The sequence below is a fragment of the Megascapheus bottae genome, chromosome 9, assembly GCF_031878675.1.
Source record: "Megascapheus bottae isolate mThoBot1 chromosome 9, mThoBot2.hap1, whole genome shotgun sequence".
Classification (NCBI taxonomy): domain Eukaryota; kingdom Metazoa; phylum Chordata; class Mammalia; order Rodentia; family Geomyidae; genus Megascapheus; species Megascapheus bottae.
The window spans coordinates 7,841,643-7,858,266 of NC_143517.1; the positions used below are offsets into that span (position 1 = coordinate 7,841,643).

Consider the following 16,624-nt stretch of genomic DNA (forward strand, 5'->3'; position numbering starts at 1 on the left):
ATATTTTTATATATGGTGATATATATATCTTCAAATAATATGATCTAGTTTTGCCTGAACTTGAACTTCTCGTAAGTGAACCTCAGGGAATATGCTCTATTAGGACTTGCTTCTTTTACTTGAAAACATTGTAGACTCATTCCTGTTTCCCAGTGTAATTTTAGTTCATGCTGTCTTCATTGCATTGATTATATGCGTACCCAGTTTGTTCATCCACTTACTTGGCTGGTGAGATTGGAGCTGTGCCATGTTGGCACAACAGTAAGTGTTCTCTAAACATTGTTGTGCTTCTGGAAGAAGAATGTATGAGGTATTAGTCTAGGGTGACTAGGAATGGTTTACCTGGGCTATTAAGGTACCAGCCTGCTATATCCAAGGGACCCATTACTATGGATCTAACTAATCTCAGATGCGGGGGGGGCAGAGAATACATTTGCATTGAACAGGTGCCAACTTTTTTTTCTATGATTGTTCTCCAGACTTACAACTTTTATCCAGTATTCACATTGTGTTCGTCATTACAAAACGTCTATAGATGGGAGGCTGGGAATGCGTTAGCTGCAGGCATCATGTCATTTGATGTACTTACCCTTCCTCGGGGTTTGGTATCCTCAAGGGGGCCTGGTCCATGTCTTAAGATGCCTGATGGTGAAGGTTCAACTCCTCTAAATGCTGGTCCCAGGTGAGATCCCCAGCAGCAGGAACAAGAGTCGTCCATGTTCTCTTTCCTGACAGGTGGGGCCGGGTGCCCCTTGAGGGACATAGGTCGAGGGCAGCATTGTCTGTGTGTGGCCATTTGGAAGGAGGCTGTGCTGTCAGAATCCTTCACAGGCCCAGTGGGGTACCATCACCAATTCTGCAGGGGAACCTCACTGAAGTTTAGAACAGAGCACAGAAAATGTTCTAAGGCAAACACAACAAATTAAAGAAAGTTTGGACAAATAGGATTGCATTAAACTGCAGAGCTTCTGTATGGCAAAGGACATAGCAGGAAAGTTAAATAGAAAGCCCACAGAGTGGGAGAAGGTCTTCACTAACCATACAACAGACAAAGGCCTCGTATCTAAAATATATCAACAGCTAAAAGAAATTGAATCACTCCAAAACTAATCTCCAAAGAAACAACCATCCCATTAAAGATGGATCAAAGACTTAAAAAGAGTCTTCTCTCAAGAAGAAATAAGAATGGCCTATAGACACATGAAGAAATGCTCTGACATCTCTGGCCATAAAAGAAATGCAAATCAAAACAACTCTGAGATTCCATCTCACTCCAATTAGAAAGGCCAGGATCAAGAAATCAACAGATGCTGGAGGGGATGTGGACAGGAAGGATCACTACTACACTGTTGGTGGAAGTGCAAACTTGTTCAACCACTATGGAAAGCAATATGATGGTTCCTCAAAAGACTAAACATAGAGCTCCCCTATGACCCAGCAATCCCACTCTTTAGCATTTACCCAATCATCCAGACACAAAGACATACTAAATCCACCAGCACAACGATGTTCATTGCAGCACTATTTACCATAGCAAAGATATGGAACCAACCCAGATGTCCCTCAGTTGATGAGTGGATCAACAAGATGTGGTATTTACACAATATAGTATTCTATGCTGCTGTCAGAAAGAACAACATTGCCCCATTTGTAAGGAAATGGAAAGACTCGGAAAAAAATCATATTAAGTGAAGTAAGCCAGACGCAAAGGAACATAGGCTCAATGGTTTCCTTCATTTCTGATAATTAGTACATACCTAGGACTCTCCTAGCAGAGGATTACAATAGTGCATAGGCCATATAGGATGAGGCTAAATGAAAGGATCTCTACGATATGGAAATAAGAGCTTTATCTTGAGTGATTGTTGTTCTTAATGTACAGTATCTGACTTTGTTACCTGGCATATTGTATATACATTTATTTGAAATACGAAAGGGAAGGGGAGGGAAACAAGATGATTAGGAGGGGATGTGGAGAAGGAAATGGGGACAAAAACATGAGAAGGGGTATCAATGTGTGAGAAATAATGCATCTACTATCTGGTGGATATAACTGTAACCCCTCTATATATTACAATTAAAAAAAGAAAAAAAGAAAGAAAAGGATCTAAGGGAGCTGTCGAACTGGCCCGACCACAAGAGGCACTCACAGCTCTTGCTGTTTTTGGAATTTTAAATTTTTGTCAAGCAGGATAATTATTTCTTATTATAGCTTTTATTGGCATCAGACGAGCATTAAGATTCAGTATGTTTCATGTGTCTATCAGTCACTGAAATTACTTTTTGTTTTGCTTTGTAATACCCATACAAACCCATACCTACTTTTACGTTTTACTAACCGATTTGAAAGAATTACTTCTAGATGCTAGATACCAGTTCCTTATTAGTTATATGTTGTGAGAGTGGACTTTGCCATATACTCCTTTAATGAGAACAAATTTGTAAATTAGTAAAAATAAAATAAATTAAAATATAGACTGGAACCAGAGGTTCATCCCTGTAATCCTAGCTACTTGATAGGCTGAGATCTGCGGATCATGGTTTGAAGCCAGCCCAGATGGGAAATTCCATGAGCCTCTATCTCCGGTTAAGGATAAAAGCTCAGGAACAGTGCTCACGTCCTGACCTAAAGTTCCAGAGCAGCACACATGCATGCATGCACACACACAAATTTAAAATAGAATGTTCTTACCAATTCAATTCTTACTTTAAGTCAAACAAACCTGTCCTAAAAATACCAACAAATAATTCTGAGAATTAACGTAAACACCTTGACAGTGTCCCTTAAAAATGGCAATAGGAATGGCAATGACCTCTTAGATGGGATCATTTAATGCCTTGGACCTGGGAAATAAATGCCAGCACCAAGGATTACACAGAGATTCAATTCTACTGAAGGCTACATTTAGTTAAAAATGAAATGTAAGTGTTTTGTGTAGCCCTCAAACTTACATTAAGATTTGAGAGATGTTCTTAAAAAAAAAAAGAAGCACAGGGTAATATATGAAATCAGTGGAAGAAAGTTTCATTAAGCACCAGGAACAAGTTTTTGTCACCCCATACTCATTTGTAGGTAAGTTTCAATAACCGGCAAGGCACATTTACATATATTCCAATGAATACTTATTGACAAATTTTAACTTACACCCTATGTCCCAGCTAGCCCATTAACTGACATACAACATACTAAAATGGTTTTTTAAGGTAACAAAAAACAAAATCAAAATAAGAGGAAAAAAAGAGAAAAAATAATGTGAAACATACAGGCTATGGGCAACCACTACTCTAAATTATGGAAGTACAAATAAACATATTGAAATGTGTGCAATTCTAAGTTTGAAAATGAACCCTTTTGTGAATTCACAAATATGTTCTTTAAGGAAACAGCTCTGGCTTTCAAAAATCATTTGGCATTCTTAGTTTGGTGATATGGGAAGGAAATTGATATAAAGAAATTGGAGTCTTGATATGGTGATAAGTAGGGTAACAGTGGAAATGAATTATATATACACTCAAGTGAAATTACTTGACAGTGTTCATTTGAATAACTTTGAATTCGAGCCATTATGATTACTTTAAAAATTAAATATCATTTGCACTGTTCTGATAATGGGTGCAGATTTGAGTAATATAATCAGAGCTAAACATGTATGTCGTATTAGTAATGTGAACAAGTAAGTTCTGAGAAGAAATACTAACTTTGGTATTTTCAAACTTAAATTTCTGTAGTAAAATCAGTATCAAACTTAATCAGACATCAAGGAAAACAGGCTGTGCATCTAAACATACTTTTGAATGTTGTGTGGCCTGTAAAGCAATAATGCAATTTATATGGAATATCATGGGATATAAGAAATGGAAATGCTAAAATAACTAATTCAGTAAAAATGTCAACGTGTTAAAAGGGGGTATGTTAACTAATAATAGGTAATTGCTATTTGTGATTTGTTTTATGGGTTCTTGGCTTTGACAGCTTCAAAGAATGGACAAATGACAAGTTAAGGGAATTTTGTATATATTGTCAAGGAAAGGGTCTTAATTCTAACAGTCAAGTCCCCTTCTTGGGGTGAAAAGTGTGTCCTTAAAACATTCTGATTGTTAAAAAGAAAGTTACCTAACTGAAACAGATGCAAGATTTTATTTCTTCAGACTACTTGGCAACTGAAAGAGACCAAAAATTTAGTTTCATCAGTTTTCAGAAAGTTGTTGTGAGAAAATTGTTAGTTGTATTTTCCCAAGCATGCTTTTTTGGTAGAAGATTTTTAATCATTGCAACCAATTTATATGTTCAAAAGTGGAAAATTGAGCACAAAAAGTCGGTTGCACACTCATGATGACATTTACGTAGCATCATGGGAATTTTTCCCCAGATTACTGCTAATCTGACAGCCAATCATAAACATTTTTCTCACAAAATAAGGAATAACAAATGGATTGATGGAGTGATCTGAGTTATTCATTTGTACATTAGATACTTAAATCACAAACACAAAATTACCCAGGCAAAATTGACCACTTCCGGCACAGCTGTTTTGACTGCTTAACCAACACTTAATCAGAAAACAGCAAAATATTACCATATTAATACAAAATACAAAAATTTCTACTTTATGGGGAGAAATAGAAGGGCTTCTTGCATTGAAGGGAAGCTAATCCCGAGAGCAAGTAATCACTCAGGTTCTTACATCTTCCCAAGAATACCCACTATAATATTTCTCCCCAGTGGGTATGCAGATAATGAGCAATTCACAAAACAATACTTAAACAGACTTGAGTGATCTTCACGTTATAGTAGTTTATTCAGTAATCATACCACTCAACCGGGCATGCCGCTACTTAAGATGATGATTATGAACCATTGCTCATAATTTTTAACTGGACAAATAAGTGGATAGACTTTTGAGGTCACTTTTTTTTTTTAAGTCCTTAAGACATTGATTACATTAACACTGCAGTCTGCCTTTGAAGGGTAATGGACCAAAAGTATTTTTCTGGACCAGAAGCATCCAGTTAGTAAAACAACTTTTTTTTGCAAATACAAATCAGTATTATTACTAACACTCTGGGTCAAAGAGAGGTTTTTAATATTAGCAGTAGTCTGATAAACATGTAGAAGTCTGGCATTGAGAAACAAAAGCTTGTACCTGACTAGAATTTTCATGTAAAAAAATAGCTGTTTATTTAAATTCTTTTACCTTTGTCCATAGGGTTTATATTTATTTTATTCCTTTCATCTCACTGAAAAGCGTCTGCAGGCCTTTTTTTCTTTTTTTTAATATTTTTATTGTAATTAATAAAAGGGTTACATAATATTTGCCAGATAGAATGTGCATTAATTCACATACATTGATACCCTTTCACATGTCTTGGTACCCTTTCACATGTCTTGATACCCTTTGCCCTCCCCCCCACCCCCCCACCCGTCTTGGTTTTCCCCCTTCCCTATCAAATTTCAAATAACCAAATACAAATAAATTCAATCTATCAGATAACAAAGTGAGATACTGTAACAATATGAGATACCCAAGGGACAGCAAAGGAGATGAGAGACAACATAGTACATTAAGGACAACTATCATTCGTTATATGGCTTTTGTTTCAATATCCTGGAGGTCCCTTCAATTAGCTTCATACTATATGGTGTCTGCAGGCCTTTTGATTTGGATTAGATGTGTGAAGTACTGTTGTTAGCCAAAAACCTCAAATTACTTGGGGTTTTTTTGTTTGTTTGTTTTTGTTTTTGTTTTTTCCTTTAAAGTAATGGGTTTGTACTTGTTTGGAGATCAGTTTAAAAACTCTGTACTATCTGTACTGCCTCTGATGTTAAGATTTTATGTATAGCATAAGGAAGCTAGCTTTCACTATATTTTCCTAAGAATGAAGACCTATTTTTGTAGCATGAAAAAAAATAGAATGTTCTTGATCCAAATGTAATTTACAAGGCTTTTGGTGATAATATTATGTTAAGATCAATAGAATATCTTGCTTTTGATAATTGTGTCTTTAAATGGAAAATCAGTTTAATGCTTCATGATTCTGTGCTTTGTGTATAGGTTGTAGCTTTTGTTATTGTGTCTTTTTTGCTGGTACCAGGGTTTTAAACTCAGCACTTTGAGCTTCCTTCACTTGCTTGCTCTGCTGGTATTTGACTGCTTGAGCCATGCTACCAGCACTAGTAATTGGGCTGAGCTGGCCAAAAGAAAAATCTTTAGTTAGTGCCGATTAATTACCTGTGTGGTAACACTTTTTCTTTTGTATTTGAGGGTTTGGAAATAGAAAGACAACTTGTTCTTTTAAGAAAAAAAAAAAAAACACTTCTTAGCTGGGCACCGATGACTCACACCTGTAATCCTAGCTTCTCAGGGGGCTAAGATCTGAGGATTACAATTCAAAGCCAGCCTAGGCACAAAAGTCCATGAGACTCTTATTTCCAATTAACTGCCAGAAAACCAGAAATGGTGCTGTGGCTCAAGTGGTAGAGCACTAGTCTTGAGCTGAAGAGCTCAGGGACAACACCCAGACCCAGAGTTCAAGTCCCATGCCTGCCCTCTCCCCACAAAAAAAAAAAAAAAATCCCTGCTTCTTTTGTTTAAGAAAAATAATCATTGACAAATCTAATCTAATAAGAACAGGAAAACAAAAGGGAAAGAAGTTACCTCCACGTTCTTCTACCAGAAACAATCTGGTCATCTCTCTTATGCCCCCCAAAAGATGGGATTACCCATAATATAACCAGTATTTGATATAGGTTTTGTTTTGGAGGGTGGTATCTCTCCCTTTCTCTCTCTCTCTCTCTCTTCTCTCTCTCTCTCTCTCTCTCTCTCTCTCTCTCTCTCTCTCTCTCTCTCTCTCTGTAGGTGCATATATGTGTAAAGGGATTATAAAGTTTAGAATTTGTTGTTTACTCAGGTAACACTGTCTTAGCTAGAGAAATATACTAATAGTTCTTATGATAGAGTAGAAATCGAATTTTTCTACTATTTTGAAAAAGAAAACGTGATTTTTTTGCAATTTGACAATAAGTTGAAATATTCTTTTCAAAGAAAGCACAAAGCATTTCCATCTACCCTTCATCCAGCCTCCTCTAATTCGATGTCTAAATAGTACCTTATCTGAAGCACCCCAGGCCTAATAACTAAATTGTTTTCTTAACCCCATACCTGCAAAGTGAAGATGTGGGCTTTTCCTTTTGATGCAGCAGGCCTGCTTTCTTCTTCCTTCTTAGGTTACTATAACAACAGCACCAAAGTGGCTGTGAAGACCCTGAAACCAGGTACCATGTCGGTGCAAGCCTTCCTCGAAGAAGCCAACCTCATGAAGAGCCTGCAGCACGACAAGCTTGTGAGGCTCTACGCCGTGGTCACTCGGGAGGAGCCCATCTATATCATCACAGAGTACATGGCCAAGGGTGAGTGACAGATGCCCAGCACCTAGCACCTCTAAGAGGAGACAGACCCCAGGGAAGTGTTTAAGTACTCAGAGGAAACTCAAAAAGACTTTCACTATAAAACAGCATAGGCACCATAGAAAACCAAAACCTCTGGAAAAAACCAAGCCCATCTATAAGCCTACTAAATCTCTTTTGTTTTCTTGTTGTTAGTCCTGGAACTTGACCTCAGGCCAGGGTTTGGTCCCTGAGCTCTTCTGATCCAGGCTAACACTCTATTTGCAGTTTTTTGGTACTTACTTATAGATAAGAGCCTCATTTCCTGCCCTGTCTGGCCTTGAACCACAACTCTTGGGTATCTGCCTCCTGAGTACCTAAGATTAAAGTAGAAATTTCACACTATAGTTTGATAACATTGAAAGATGAATGTTTTATTTTCTTCTTTAATAACTATTGATGTTTTGGGATGGCAGTCACTCAAAGCCCTTCCAAAAAAAAACAGTTAAATAAAACAAATCTGTGCATCAGTGGCTCATGCCTGTAATCCTAACTACTCAGGAGGCTGAGATCTAAGGACTACATTTTGAAGCTAGCCAAGGGGGGAAAGTCCATGCGATGTTTTATCTCCAGTTAACCACCAAAAAGCTGGAAGTAGAGTTGTGGTTCAAATGGAAGAGCACTTGCCTTGAGCAAAAAATAAAATAAAATAAAATAGAACAGAAATGGCACTCAGGCTCTGAGTTCAAGTCCCAGGCCTGGTATGCACAAAAACAACAGTGAAAATGCAAACAACAAAATCAGTGCATATGTGCTCTTATGCTTTGAGTTGCTGTGACCCAAAAGTCAGTCTCAAGGCTCTGTGTTTTTTGTAGTTTAATAAATTTTGTTGCTTTAATCAAAACGGTTCTTAATTATACATATAGGCATGCAATTTTCCCTGTTAGCTCATACTTGACTTTTCGTGATGTCTTCCATAGGTGAGCTTACCTAATTTCTTCAGCAGTCCAAGTTCTGTGTCTTGGATAAGGTAGTTAAGCGTTTACTGAGCACTTAGTACTTGCCAGGTATCATACGTGTGCTATAAATTCATCCTCTGAGTACAGCCTCACAAGAACTCTGATCAAACTACCACATTCACTCTACAGAGACTTGGATGGGATTACTGACTAAGGCTACTTGCGAAATTAGTACTTTTCAGTTCTGGGGAAAATGCAAGTCTTGCTCTAAAAATGAGAAAGCCAAAGGAAGTAGGGGAAATGCTCTGTGGTTATGCTACTATTTAGAAAGGTCTAACATTTTTTGTTTTGTTTAGGGTGGTTTGTTTGCTTTTTGTTTGCTGGAATTCAGGGTCTGGACACTGGCCTTTAGCTTTTTCACTTAAAGGTGGCACAATTGAACCATACCTCCACTTCTGGCTTTTTGGTAGATAATTTGAAATAAAAGTCTCATGGGCTTTCCTGCTCAGGCTGGCTTCAAACTATGATCCTCAAATCTCAGCTTCCCGAGTAACTAAGATTACAGGCATGAGCCATCAGCAACCCCCAGGGTTGCTATTCTTCAGGCACTGATGCCATATGCCTAGATTTGTGCCTTGTGCGAGATATAGAATGGGGCAAACCTTAGTGTCTCCTTAAGGCAGGCCTTCTATGAGGACTTGTTTGCTGAGTGTCTATTCCCAAGGAGCTTGCTAAATACCAGGACCACAGCAGGCTAATCACTGTACCCGTGGCCAGTACAGGGTTGCACTCATTTGTGGAGAGAATATTGGTATGAACACCATCCTTTCTCACCTGCACAACATACTGCGTTTCACATCATGCTGAAGTTAACAAACCAGAAGGAACTGTCTCAAGGAAAGGCTTTATCGTTGTACGGAGATGCAAAGCCCATCGTTGTGTGGGAGTCTTCTTCCCAGGAGTCAGGATGATTTGGATTTTATTTCTATTTGTTTTTGTCTTGTGGTATTAGCGACAATCATCTTATCCTTCCTCTGCATACAGGCAGTTTGCTGGACTTCCTCAAGAGCGACGAAGGTGGCAAGGTGCTACTTCCGAAACTCATTGACTTTTCAGCTCAGGTAAAGTATTGGAAAGTCTACTATGCATCTAAATCTGCAAAGGACCCTTCTACTTCAAACTCAGCACACAACCTCTATTCTGAGATGTGATTATGAGAAGAAAAAAAAAAACTTTTCAAAGTCCCCTTCCTCTGAGGGAGTCATGAGCACTTCACATAGAACGTATGCCCAGGTCTTGATTACAGCTCCTGTGAGACAAATCAACTTTTCATGCAGCTGTTGCCTCCCCCATGTAATAGAAATGGGGTGGCTGAACCAAGCCCTTTGTTCAGCAAATTGGAGGGAGTGACTTCGTATTGGATAAGCAAGTAGCTTAAGTCTTGTAAACGTTTCGTTCTGTATTATAAATCTATGGGAGGGAAAAAAAAAAAGAGCCAGGTGCCAGTGTCTCACGTCTGTCCTCATAGCTATTCAAGAGGCTGAGATCAGAGGATGAGCAATTCAAAGCTAACCCAGGCAGAAAAGTCCATAAGAGTCTTATCTCCAAAACCAGCCAGCAGCAGAGCTGTGGCTCCAAGTGGTAAGCACTAGCCTTAAGCAACAAGAAGCTCAGAGACAGTGCCCAGGCTCTGAGTTCAAGCCCCAAGACCAGCAAAATAAAATCTAGGAAAACAAAAAACATATGCTATATTCCTTTCCTGTTCTTCTCCTTCTCACTTGGTCTCATTGGATATGTCCTTAGGATTCTAAGAAATAATTATCTATAATATTTCTACTACTGACTTAGGAGTTGCCGATTCATTGGCACTAGAATCACTTAGTTCCTAACAACAGAGGCAAGTTACCCAGCAATGGAGCAATGCTGGCTGGAATAGCAAGGAAATGCACATTTGAATGATGCCAACTACTACTGACTTTTAACAGTTTCATTGTGCTTGCTGATTATGTTGAGAAATTTGCTTGACTTTTTTCTTCTGTCCTGGCCATAAATGGCTCATGCTTAGAAGGCAGGCTACTGTAACATCTCAGGTGCATAGCACAGGTGACTTATAGGCATGCTAAGAAAGGTGGCCTCTTTCTTTCCTCAAATGCCCTCATAAGGCCTCTTGGAAAGATGAGGTCAAAGGAATGTTGGAGAACCCAGGGAATATATTTCATAGAAACTACGATCAGAGCACAGACCCTTTAAAACTATAGAGTTGAACTGATAAGTAGACTTTGGATCCAGGCTCTGTTACCAATATCTGTGCCACCTTCAGGAAGTCCTTGGCCTATGCCTCTTTGGGTTAGGTGTTCACGTATAGGACTGAAATGGCCACTACTCCTGAGGGGTGCTCCAGGTGCTGGCATGGCATAAGTACTTCCCAGCCTATGGGAGATGCTGGGAATATGGAGTAGGGCTGCTACATCATTGCAGGGATGTGAGGAGATCCCCTGTTCAGCCTTCTTTTCATCTGTGTAAATTGGGCATTCTCCCATCCAGAATCCGACTGTGACCTGATCTGATACAAACAGAAGATAAAATTGTGGTAGAAACTAGGGGACGGGGAAGGATCTAGCAGTCCTGCCTTCTTAATTCCATCCTCAAGCTTTCTATACTGGCCTGACAGGTCCTGTGATACTCCAGGAATCTAGGTCCACATTTTGCAGACCACTGCTTTACAGTGAAAATAACAAAGTTCAGTGTGAATTCCACGTAGATAGTAGGACAAGAGATGAAGAAAGCAGAAGTCTGATAAACGTGTGTATCACTTCACATAGATAAATGAGGCCCACTTCTCGGGTGGTAACTGGGGTATCTTCTGCTGGATGAGAGACTTGAAGACTGCGGTGAAAGTTGTCAGATGGGGCCAGGATATGGAAAGTAGGTCACGTGGTCAGAAGGGCTGAGCAGCCATTGTCGTTCCAATCTGCCTGAAGTTCTGATCTATCCTGAAGCTCCACAGGATAGCAATTCTACACACTGGGGTGTGTGCTATACCCAAGGAAAGGCTTTCTTTTCTTTCTTTCTTTCTTTCTTTCTTTCTTTCTTTCTTTCTTTCTTTTTTTTTCCAATATTGGGTTTTGAACTCAGGGTGTGGGCACTGTCCTTGGGCTTTCTCAAGACTAGAGCTCTACCACTTGAGTCACAGTACCATTTCTGGCTTTTTGCTATGTATGTGGCATGGAAGAATTGAACTGGGGTCTTCGTGCATGCTAGGCAAGCACTCTATCACTAGGCTAAACTCCCAGCCAGGGCTTTCTTTCATGCATGGATTTGTTTGTATTTGATTTTGTACATTTTATCCCATCAAACATTACCTTGCCTTGAGGTAGTCGAGGTTTTTGAGCTTCAACTTCAAACTCTATGGCTATGCTTTAACTTTGTCAGTTATTCCTGTCTCTACAAAGAGTAACTAGCTCTAACTTTTCATTTAAGTTGATGAAAAAGTTGCTTTCTTGGCAAGCAGGATGACCACACTGCCTGGCCTATGTGATTGTCAAATGTGGATACCAGCTGATTGAGTGGACTGCTGTAGTAGACTTGAGTCCTTGGTGATAGGAGGTTATAAAGGGGAAAGAAAGTCACTACCACTGGTCTCCAAGGAAGCTAGGTGACTTGTCCTGGAGGAGCTCTTGGTTGCCAGACCTAGGGTCTGTTTCCTGGCTCTGGCCACTGATAGAACTGGTAGAACCCCTTGGTAAGTACCTGGAGTGTCCGATGTTCCTGGGATGACCCAGTCAGCAGCCGTCATGGGGACTCAGTACAAAATTTTCTTTCCCTGACTTCCTTCCCATCCCCCTCTCCCTTTCTTCTTTTTTTTGGGGGGGGGGGCGGGTGTGGGAGGGTGTGTGTTTTTTTAGTACTCAAGGCCTGGATGTTATCTCCCTATCTCCTTTAGCATTTTTTTTTGCTCAATATTCACCTTTTTTTTGGCTCAATATTCTACCACTTGAGTCACAGCTCTGCTTTTGGCTGTTTTTGGAATTTTCTTGAACTTAGGAATCTGGGACTTTTCTGCCTCAGTTGGCCTGGAATCACAATTCTTAGATCTATACCTCCTAAATAGCTAGGATTATAAGCATACAAGCTACTGATTCCTAGCTCCCCCCCCCATTTTTTATGTTAAGATTAAACCTAAATCCTCACACTTGCTAAGCAAGTGCTCTATCACTAAGCTGCACTCATAGCTGAAATTAAGTTTCTTTATGACCAAACACTAGCTATTTTGGAGTCCATCTTTGTTTGAGATATATTACCCCCTCCCTCATTCGCCCCCCCTCCATTTCTGGTCCTTCCTAGCAGCTGCTGAGACTACCAGGTGCCTCGCCCTTCGTTCTATTGGCTTCGTTTGCTTATGATCTTTGGTGCTATAATACCAATAGTGGAGGAAGGGGCCTTACCTCTCAACAGGGCGGGGGGGGGGCATGTGAAATGTTTTTTCACACATCTGCTTTCTGGTAAGGATACCCAGTGCTATCCTAATGACCTCAGTGCCTTTCTGCTTGGAGAGCCTCCTCCTCCCCGCTTAAGGTACCTTTCCAGAATTCTCTCTCCACCAACAAAGCCATCTCCATTTGTTTTCTTTTTTTTCCACTAGCTAAGTTGTTACTTTTCCAAACTGAAATAACATGCAACTAGTAAACATTTGTAAAGCTGAGGCAAACTAGTAGCTGTTGTCCAGATACTTAGACAATCCATTCCATTCTCTACTTTTACTCCACTTCGCTATCTCAGGTGGAAATCTGGGGGAAAGAACAATAGAATGAGTCTATTTGGTATTTGAGCCTTGGCTGAATTAGTAAGCAATGAGTAAACTGCACAATACACTGACGCCGGCTTTCTCTCACAAGCCAGTAGGATACTGAGTGTTGGCAAGCGAGTGTGGTTAGACTCAGCCATTTTTCACACGAGAAACTGGTTATTGTAAATAGAAGCAAGTTCATTTGCTTAATCACAGCCCCAGGAAATAGAGGAACTGGGCAAGGGGCAAAGTTGGGACTTTTCCCACTGTTTCTGTGTGGCTTCTTCTTCCCTCTCCCCAGCACCTACTTCCCTTCGCACCGTCTTCCCTAGCCCATCAAGACAGGAAGTGGCTGGGTACACATGACCCTCTCCCAGTTCATATGAAAACTAATTTCATCACTTCCTGTCTCAGGAAAAGCTCTTAAAGGCTTGTGGCAGGTTAAGTGAAATCCACACTTTCCTTCCATCCCTCAGCCTAGCCAGACCAAGCTCTCCCCTTCCACATGATGGAGACAAAGACATTTTGATCCTTACAGAGTTAATCACTGCTTTTCCCCTTGTACTCAATGAAGCAATTCTGTGTTTTTATAGGCCGAGATAGGAAAATGACCCTTTGTAAAGGAAACTTGACATTGCAAAGCAGAATGACTTTGCATACTTCCCTTCTATCCTTTACTCCAGATAGGAGAAACAACTTGGTGGAACTGGGGAGGGATGGGAGGAGATCCTGCAGCAGAGGTAGAGGTGGAAGTATTTGTAAACTTCCAAAAAGAGAGGACAAACTAGCATGGCCTATGGAGGACCCACTAATCCTCTTGGCAGTCACACCCAGGAAACTGCTCTTAGTCTACCACATAAAAGTGTCAAAAAGGGGACACAAAATGAAAACAAACTACAAAAGAAAAGGCTTTGTTCTGATCAGGGCGATGAGTGGCGTTTACTCCTTGGAACCCAACAGCTGGGACTGAAGTGTGTGTGTGTGTGTGTGTGTGTGTGTGTGTGTGTGTGTGTGTGTGTGTGTGTGTGTGTGTGTGCGTGTATTGTGGGCCTTGAACTCAGGGCCTCATATTTTCACTTGGCTTTTCCACTCAAGACTGGAGGTCTACCAATTGAGTCATAGCTCTACTTTCAGCTTTTTGATGGCTAATTGGTGATAAGTCTCTCAGATTTATCTTCCTGGACTAGGCTCAAACCTTAATCCTCAGATCTCAGTCTCCTAACTAGCTAGGGTTACGGGCTTATCCACTGATACCCAGCTTTTGACTGTATTTTTACATTATGTAAAAATGTATGTGACGAGAGAGAGAGAGGGAGAGGGAGGAGGGAGGCAGGGAGAACTTGAACTTGTCCCCAGTTACCCAGCTTCTGCATGGAATGGTTGGGATAACCAGTTCTTACCTCATTCCTTGTCATCCCATGTTCAGAATTGATCTTGTGAGCATTTTTCTTATGATAATACTGAGATAGGCAATTTTTTTTCTTTCTGTAAAGATTTTAACAGAGGAATGCTTTCTGTGGCATTTTGCTACCCTCCCAGCAAATAATGTTTGTTGCCAAGACAAATCTATCATATACACACATATATAATATATACATATCATATATATTCACTATGCCCACAATGTAATATGCCTCTGGTATGAAGATTTAGGCCATATTTTAAGTTGGAAATTGGTCAAATGAAGAAGTGTATAATTTTGAACCTTTCTAAGTAAAAGGCCCTTTAAATGTTAGGCCTTTGAGCATCTCATATAGATTGAGAATCTCTCGTCATAAGTCTACTGAGATTCACTAGTCTGTTGGTGATAAATTTATCTAATTAAGCCAGGCACGGTGGCTCATGCCTGTAATCCTAGCTACTCAGGAGGCTGAGACCTGAGGATCATGGTTCAAGGTCAGCCCAGGCACTAAAATATCTCCAATTAACTTTATCTCCAATTAACTATTAGAAAACTGGAAATGGTGCTGTGGCTCAAGGGGTAGGGTGGTAATGCCCAGGCCCAGAGTTCAAGCCCCACAACTGACAAAAAAAATACCTAATTAGTCCAAAGGGCTCAGTCTCAAATGTTCTATAGAAGTTTCTAGAGTGTTTGTCAGTCTCAACAGGTGCAAACCATGCCAATACCTTTCTTTATTCTATCTCGATGAGGGACCTAGTAAGAAAGAAGTCAGGTTCTCATTTTCCAGCTCTCTGCCATTCCCACTATGTCCAAATTATCCTAATAAAGTTCTTCTTTTTCCAAATTATTTTTTCAGTGCTAATTTTTTGTGTAGCCTGGGGATTGAACCCCAGCCTCCAAGCATATTAGTTCTGTGCTCTACTACTGAGCTACACCCATAGTCCTTCTTAAACCCTTATTAATAGCAACCATTTGAACCAGATTCGCACTAAGTGAAGTCTCCAGTGACAGACTTCATTTAGTGCATCCACCAATAGACTGTATTATCTTCCTACCGTCACAATCTGATCTCACCTCACCCAGGGTTTGATCTCACCTCACCCAGGGGGATGTGTTACCATCCTTCATGTCAAGGCCCCGGACTCCTGCTTCCTGTTTCTCACACAGGAGATTCTCGGGGGGAGGGGGGGAGAACCAATGTTTCTGTGAGTCAGGGGCCCACACGGTAGTGAGGACGTGAAGTCCTCAGTGTGCCTCAGGACAGAGCTGCTGCCTAGATGCCCTAGTGTTCCCACTGAGCCACGTCCCATACAGCTGAAGCCCACCTTTGTCTCTGCAGAACAAAACTATTGTGGTGATTTGGTAAACGGAAATATAAATAATGTTAATGGTGGAGGAAAAATAAATGGAACCGGGAGCCAGGAAATCTGAATATGCCTAAGGAAAGTCACCACAATTCCCAGTGCCCTCATCTACAAGAAGATGGGCGTGGGTTAGGTGGCCCAGAGCCTTGACTCTACAATCCTTTGACATGAAGGATTCCCTTCTACTCAGACTATCTATGCGAATCGTCACTCAGAAATGATAACTAATGATTTTGAGTGTATTTAGAGGACATTGATAGAAGATTTTGAATTGTTCTAATCCAAATAAAGGAACAGGACTGTATCACATAAACAGAGTGCTCAAATGTCATGCATGTAAATGTTATCTTTTCCAGTTTAAAATATTATAGTTATTGTATAAGAGTTGTACATATTTAAGACATACCATATTTTGATATACATATACATGATACTGGATAATCAAATCAAGGTAATCAACATTTTTCTCTCCAAACATTAATCTTTTTTGAATGTATATTGGAATACTCAAAATCCTCTCTTCTACCCATTTTGGAATATATATGACAAATCATTAACAATAGCCACCTACTGTGCTTTAGAGAACTAGAATTCTCATTTAGACTGTAGCTTTGGCAGAACTAGGGCTTGAACTCAGGACTACATGTGCTAGTCAGGCACTCCTCCAACCTTAACCTTTTAACTCTATTTTGAACCCATTTCTATTTTTCTTTTTAAATACTGAATTTT

The 16,624-nt window shown here is 40.0% G+C and overlaps 1 protein-coding gene across 5 annotated transcripts in view; it reads left to right on the plus strand.

Annotated features, from left to right (window-relative positions):
* Lyn (LYN proto-oncogene, Src family tyrosine kinase) overlaps positions 1-16,624 on the plus strand; it is a 134,856-nt gene that overhangs the window by 74,199 nt on the left and 44,033 nt on the right. For all 5 annotated transcript variants that reach the window (XM_090338831.1, XM_090338835.1, XM_090338833.1 and 2 more), the window contains exons 9-10: positions 7,226-7,408; positions 9,388-9,464. In XM_090338831.1, coding sequence (XP_090194957.1) covers positions 7,226-7,408; positions 9,388-9,464 — 260 coding nt within the window. The remainder of the gene's footprint in view (positions 1-7,225; positions 7,409-9,387; positions 9,465-16,624) is intronic.